The sequence below is a fragment of the Cebus imitator genome, unplaced genomic scaffold (assembly GCF_001604975.1).
Source record: "Cebus imitator isolate Cc_AM_T3 unplaced genomic scaffold, Cebus_imitator-1.0 Scaffold363, whole genome shotgun sequence".
NCBI lineage: Eukaryota > Metazoa > Chordata > Mammalia > Primates > Cebidae > Cebus > Cebus imitator.
Window position 1 is genome coordinate 2258850 of NW_016107678.1, and position 7829 is coordinate 2266678.

At 35.4% G+C, this 7829-nt stretch overlaps 1 protein-coding gene across 6 annotated transcripts in view; it reads right to left on the reverse strand.

Moving 5' to 3' along the window:
• Positions 1 to 7829, reverse strand: part of SENP6 (SUMO specific peptidase 6) — a 116091-nt gene that overhangs the window by 75056 nt on the left and 33206 nt on the right. For all 6 annotated transcript variants that reach the window (XM_017506842.2, XM_017506841.2, XM_017506840.2 and 3 more), the window contains 2 exons: positions 5003 to 5148; positions 3830 to 3934 (listed from right to left, as the gene is read on the reverse strand). In XM_017506842.2, the coding sequence (XP_017362331.1) occupies positions 3830 to 3934; positions 5003 to 5148 (251 nt within the window). The remainder of the gene's footprint in view (positions 1 to 3829; positions 3935 to 5002; positions 5149 to 7829) is intronic.

Here is a 7829-nt window from a genome sequence, read left to right on the forward strand (position 1 = left end):
AAAAGAAAAGAAAAGAAAAGAAAAGAAAAGAAAAGAAAAGAAAAGAAAAGAAAAGAAAAAAGACTAATAGATAAATTCTTCTATCAATGACCTCATTTACAACTTCAAAAATTCTCTCAAAATGGGCTGGGTGTGGTAGCTCACACCTGTAATCTCAGCACTTTGGGAGGCCAAGACAGGCAGATTATTTGAGGTAAAGAGTTCAAGGCCAGCCTGACCAACACAGTGAAACCAAGTCTCTACTTTAAAAAAAAAAATTAGCTGGACATGTTGGTACACGCCTATAATTTCAGCCACTCAGGAGACTGAGACAGAAGAATTGCCTGAACCCATAAGGTGGAAGTTGCAGTGAGTGGAGATCATGCCACTGCACTCCAGCATGGCCAATCAAGACTCTATCTCAAAGAAAAAAAAAAAGCCAACTTTCAAAATCGTGCTTTTCACTAATAATTAAATATTACTTATTCCAGGATCCCATATTCCTATTTATGGATTATATATGCTTTCATAGACATCCATTTCCCACTAAGGGGGGGAAAAGACTTCAAAGATGATAAAAAGACTTACTAGAACCTCATAAGAAATCAAGAAACAAGGTTATTGATTTCTTATAAGGTTCTAATAAGTCTTTTTATCTATATTTAATAAAAAGTAAAAAAAAAAAAAAAAAGTGGAAGTGTAGGTAAAACATAAATCCATAAAATGTGTTGTTTCAGCAAGTCTGATTAAAGTTAGGGGAAGGGATGGTATAAATTACAGACTTTAAAATTTTTGCATTTTTTTTTCATACTTCCCTATCACTATTAGTGTATAAACAATCTATCTTTAAATATGAATTAAATTAACATTTGGAATAGCGGTAAGAAAATAGATTGGAACCTTAATTATGTCCCAAAGACTAGCTAATCCAATGTGATATTTTAACAAACTTCACTCATTCTGTTTAGATAAAAAGGTGTAAAGCACTCGTTTCCATATATTACTAAAGAACGAATTACTCAGATTTTAGCCGGTCTGATTTACTTAAAAGACAAGATATACCACTCATCCCAAGAATACACTGTGTATGAATTACCAAATGGATGGCATTTGTTTTCATTTCAAATTAAAATAAGACTTGAGGCAGGTGCAGTGGCTCAGGCCTGTAATCCCAACACTTTAGGCGGCTGAGGCAGGAGGACTGCTTGAAGTTGGAGAACAGCCTAAGCAATAAAGCGAGAGCCCTTCTCTACAAAAAACTTTTTTTAAAGTTAACCAGGTGAGGTGGTACATGCTTGCAGTCCTAGCTACTCAGATGGCTGAGGTGGGAGGACAGCCTGAGCCCAGGAGTTTGAGGCTGCAGTTAGCTATGATTATGCCACCACACTCCAGCCTGGGCAACAGAGCAAAGCCCTCTCTATAATTAAAAAAAAAATAAAATAAAGACTTGAGAAAACAAGAAAATTTAGGAGAAGCTGTAAAGGCCAATGTATTTACCCTCACCTGAGATCTAACAATTGTGCTAAATCCTTGGAAGCAATGATCTTAGGTAAAACTTTCGTGCCTTTGAAGATGTGATTCCTACTGCATGCAGTATCCTCTTCTACCTGGTACACTCAGAAACTCTTTTAATGTTTCTCTTATAAATTCTTTCCTGTTCCCTTGTCTGTAGTTTTATTACACATAATTTGTACATCTCTACTGCTGCCCTAACAATGCATGTAATCATTTGTTTACTTGTCTTTCTGCACCCTAATCAATCTCTACGGCAATCAAACTTGCGTTTTACTGGTAGGGATTTTATCATATTCATCTCTGTGCACCTCATCTACGCCTGGTATGTAGCATAAAATCATTCAATGTTTTTGAAGAAATAAAACTGAAAAACTCTCAATGACTTGTCTTTGACCATCAAAATCTTTTTAGTGACAGTCATACTGCAGTTGGAATAAGAAATGTTTATTCTTATACAGTATCATTTAATAAAGACAAATGTAAATAGAATCTGTCCTGCTGACAGGATTCTACAGTTTTCTTTACTGCCCCTAATCATTCTTAAGGTATTTTCAGTCAGGATTACTTCTTAAAAACAAATTAATTCAGGTGGTTTTTAAAGAAACATTTTACTGGTCGGGTGCGGTGGCTCAAGCCTGTAATCCCAGCACTTTGGGAGGCCGAGATGGGTGGATCACAAAGTCAAGAGATCGAGACCATCCTGGTCAACATGGTGAAACCCCATCTCTACTAAAAATACAAAAAATTAGCTGGGCATGGTGGCACGTGCCTGTAATCCCAGCAACTCAGGAGGCTGAGGCAGGAGAATTGCCTGAGCCCAGGAGGCGGAGGTTGCGGTGAGCTGAGATTGGTCCATTGCACTCCAGCCTGGGTAACAAGAGCGAAACTCCGTCTCAAAAAAAAAAAAGAAACATTTTACTAGTATATACTAGTTCATATTAACTGAATCTAATCTTTTATGTAAATGAGCAATGATAAACATGCAAAATATTATAGGCGTTGAGACCAAATCGCTCCTAAATGAAGACTGCTATTTCTATGTGAAAACAGAAAATAGAAAATAAAAAATAAAAAATCACAACCCAATTTCCAGACCGTTAACAGTTTTTTTTTTAACATTACCAATGAGGAAATGAGGAATGGAGAATAGGTCACCAGCAATTCGAAACTAACAGATAACTTCAAAAGCAAAAATAAATTAATAATTTTGGTTGTAAATCAATCACTTAGATTGATTATAAGGTTTAAATTAGTATTTCAAACAGACTACATTATCAGAATATTAAGACATCTTTATCAGCAATGGTTTCTATTGGTATGATGAACACATAAGAAAGTGTCTACTCTTTTTCTCTCCCCTAATTACTCTCCTTTTATTATTTATTGTCATGTTTTTGCCACATGTAGGCCAGAGAGCTTGATTTGTGTACTTTGCAGTAGAGTAAGCCAATTTTTGGTATGCACAGTAATTTCTCTGTCCTTTTAAATTTCTCAAGTACCTTATGTGAACACTATAATACAATAATATATTTAAGGCCAAGAAAAGGCTGGTTTACCATAAAGCGTGAGGTTACTTAATGTTTTTAAGTAAAAGATCTATGTGATAGCACATCTACATAAACAGAAAAATATAGCAAGAGGAGCAGTCCAGATTTGACATTTAAAAAAAATGAATACCAGCATATAAAATATATGCCAAATCTTTAAATTTTACTAGTTATAAGAAATGGTTTATAATGCAATAAACACATTATTTAACTCTTTGAGCCTAAGAATTTCAGTCAACTTAAAGTGGATGTAACATTCCCAAAATGGTTCTCCAAATGCTACTTTTATTACTTTGAGTCAAGCAGTACTTTCAAGATCAATGAGAACACCTAAATCTAACTAAAACTACAAAAATAACATTTTCTCCAACATTTAAAACCAATGTGACTTTTTTTGATGCTATGAACTCTTATAAGGCTTATAAAGTATGGTATTAACTGTAATTTTACTCTTCAGAGCTAAACTACCAACTGAAGATATCTCAGTCAAACACTGTAAGGTCAATATTGTAAATCAGTTTAATTTCAACATCACGTTAGATTCTCTGGATTATAATGCAACAGAATGGGTCTTATTGAAAAATTCTCTATTTACAGAATGTGATTATTCATAAGCAGACATAAAATCGTATAATTTCATGCCATGAATTAGTTCAGAGACATATCTGTTTATAGACAGTGAAAATAGTCAGGTTTCGCAGAGAAAAAAATGGTTAAAAAAGTAAAACTATTGAAAAGGATGCCATGTATATTTTAACAAAATAACAAAAGACAATTAGAATTCTTACCTTTGAGCTGCTGTTTTTACTACTGGTATCTGTGCATGAGCATGATGAAAACGTCTACCATGAACTACAGTTCCAGAACATAATGATGTATTTTGTGTATTCTCACTGCAGATTCAAGAAACAAAAAATAATTGGAACATGGAAAAATTATATACACATTTATAAAATAAATCCTTTCAAATCTGAACACGTACACAAAAACCTTTACCAATAAAAAAAAATTATTTATGGATAAACTCAATTGTCTATTAGGGGTTTTCCATTTCCTGAATTTGTCTTTCAAATGTTTCCAATCCAATTAAGGAAAATTTTAAGAACAGCAGATCACCTCAGGTCAGGAGTTTGAGACTAGCCTGACCAACATGGTAAAACCCGTCTCTATTAAAAAGTACAAAAATTAGCTGGGCGTGATGGCTGGCACCTGTAATCCCAGCTACTCGGGAGGCTGAGGTAGGAGAATCACTTGAACTCCAGAGGCAGAGGTTGCAGTGAGTGAGACTGTGCCACTGCATTCCAGCCTAGGTGATGGAGCAAGACTCTGTCCCCACAAAATTTTAAAAATAAAGCAGAACAGTAAAATAAAATCAGGAGTCCTAAATACTATTTCTGATTTTGCCATTGACTAGAAAGTTACTGAGCCTTTATGTACTTCACTTGTTTATGTATAAATTCAGACAGCAGAAATAAAACAATGACTTACAACCCTATTTCTGAGTTGCTACTGATACCCAATCCTACCAGTAACAGTGGTTCACTATGGTAACCAGTAGGAAAGGTGGGTTATATCTGAAAAAAAGGAGGAATAAGAAATTTTAAGTCCCCTATTGAGATAATCCTGATAGTATTTCCTAAAGTAGACATGACCACACCACTCTACTGTGCTTCTTCAAATGTTATGACTGAGATTCTACTAAATGTATGAAAGCAAAATCATGAGATCCCACCCTAACAAACTATTTCTTGCAATGTTTTATTCAGAAACAAAAGACAATGCAATCAATCCTACTCCTAAGATTCAAAGCAAAGAATCCATATACTGGGACCACAGCACCTCTTGGACCTATTAACAAATTCAGAAGAAAAGGTACAGGTTGGGCCTATTAGCTTCAAAGTTTTTGGAGTCAAACTCTTCCTTTATCTTTTCTGTAGGAATGTGTGGTGAAGTGCCTATACCTCAGTTTCTTACTGTTGCTCAACATGTTAAGTCCAATTGGGTTGCCTTTCAAAGTTTTAAAACTTTCAGACTTGGTTCGTCTTACATATGTCTTCAAGATGAATTCGCCAGAACTTGTAGCGACAATTTCAGATCGACGATTTAACTGTAAAAAAAGATCCAGAAATATGAGTCAATAAATGCTATAATGTGATCATCTATCAACAACTATTTGAAAACCATTTACAAGTAATAAAAATGTACAGCTATTGGGGATGAGGGTGGATAGTATTGGTTGAATTATAAGAATAATTCAGCTGCAATACTTTTTTTCCTAAAGACAATGTAAATTTGTAGAAACATGGAGGTTTATTGTATTACTTTCTTTTTACATAAATGCTCCAAAGATGTTTGAGAAAATTAGGGTAGAGGATCTTAGGATAGCTTTTTCCACAGAGTAAAATGTAAGCATTTCCCCTGCTTAACAGGCCTTGCTGCTATCTGGAGAACACTACTGCCAAATATGGCAATCGGCTGTCATTTCAACTTGTGCTTTTATGTAAGAACTTCTGCCTTAGTATCAAAGTTTCTGTACAGACAGAAATTGATACTTTATACTTTAATAGATGCAAATAATAATATAAACATACCTGTAACATCACTTTGGTGAGATTACAGTATAAGTGGGCAAAAGGGGCAAAATAAATTTGTAAAGATTTTTTTATCATACAATTATAAAATCACAGGACACAATTTCAGTTCCCAGAAAATTCAGAGACAACTGTTGAATTAAAATACAACATATAAATTATTTTAGAATCCTAGCACATCTACTTACCTCCTAATTGTTTTGACTTTCCATCATTTTATTTGTGCTCCTAATTTGGTAATCTACATCAAATTATTGGGAGGAAATAAGGTGTAAATAAGCTTTTAAAAATTTATGGCTGATTATCTCACAGATTAGAGCACTCCCATTAATAAAATCATGATATTATTATTAATTCTGGAAGTCCCTAAAACTTTAACTCCACTGCCCTACCGCAGCCTAAGACAGTTTTCCAGGTAATACAAGCACAGCATCAAGAGAACTACTGTGAACAGATGAATCCATTTGTTCAAAAAGAGATCAAATGACTAGAAAACCAATTACAAACATGGACCTTACTGATGTCAGATCTGCAACTATAAACATTATTTGCAAACAAACAACAGTTTACAAAGGTTCAGTAACACTACATTTAATCTAACAAAATGTATCTATTGCCAGAAGACTACTAGTTTCATGTACTACATGAATTACATCATCTCATATGTATCTCATGACAATGCTATAAAGTGGACAGTTACTGGCAAGCCTAGAGTCTGCTATTCTGTCTGATACCACTTATTCAAAAATACTACATAGCAGTCCCCCTTTATCCACGGTTTTGCTTTCTGTAGTATCAGTTACCAACAGTCAATTGTGTTCCAAAAAATATTTTAATTTAACCATTCCTCTATTAGTAGATATTAATATTGTTTCTAAAGTTCTGCTATAGTATCATAGTTAAATATTTCAGAGACTATTAATAATGCTCAGGTAAGGAAAGTACATACTAATTCATAAAAATGCACCAGGGCATAAAACGTGAAAGGACAGCTTAACTCCGGTACTATGAGGCAATGTTGTAGGCCATATGATAAAGTCAGGTATATTGTACAGAGTGCTGAAGAACCCACAGCCTCCCAAAAACAAAAAATATCTGCCTGTGTTCTGGCAACATAATCACAGTGTGAGTGACAATAATTTTGCACCAATGCTTCATCGTAGGATATATGGTTCAGTATTCTCTGGGGTTTCAGGCATTCACTGGGAGTCTTAAAGGGGGTACTACTATGCATTTCTCTCAACTTGGTCTAATCTATGAAATACATTTATACAAAATAAACACCGTTACAGGGATCAGTGAACTTTTTTTGCAAAGGGCTAAAGTATTTTAGGCTTTCTTGATCATATAGTCTCTGTTGTATCTACTCAACTCTGTCCAAATATTCAAATCTTTTGTTGCAGCACAAAAGCGGCCACAGATAATTTATAAGTAAGCATGGCTATTTTCTGAGAACACTTAAGGACACATATTTGAGTTTTATATTATGTTCACATGTCACTGAAATAGAATTCATCTGATTTCTCCTTCCAAACATTTAAAAATGTAAAAACCATAAAAAATGATGAGTTCGTGTCCTTTGTAGGGACATGGATAAATCTGGAAACCATCATCCTCAGCAAACTAACACAAGAACAGAAAATCAAACACCGCATGTTCTCACTCATAGGCAGGTGTTGAACAATGAAAACACATGGACACAGGGAGGGGAGCATCACACACTGGGGTCTGGTTCGGGGGAATAGGGGAGGGACAGTGGGGAGTAGGGAGGTTGGGGAGGGATAACATGGGGGGAAATGCCAGATATAGGTGACAGGGAGATGGATGCAGCAAACCACATTGCCATGCATGTACCTATGCAACAATACTGCATGTTCTGCACATGTACCCCAGAACCTAAAGTGCAACAGAATATCTATACATAAAAAAAAATTTTTTTAACCAGGTCAGGGGGAGTGGCTCATGCCTGTAATCCCAGCACTTTAGGAGGCCGAGGCAGGGTTTAGGAGCTCAAGAGCAGCCCAACCAAGATGGGGAAACCCTGTCTCTACTAAAAATACAAAAATTAGCTGGGCGTGGTGACCGGTACCTGTAATGCCAGGTACTCCGGAGGCTAAAGCAGAGAATTGTTTGAACCCAGGAGGAAGAGGTTACAGTGAGTCAAGATCATGCCACTGCACTCCAGCCTGGGTAACAG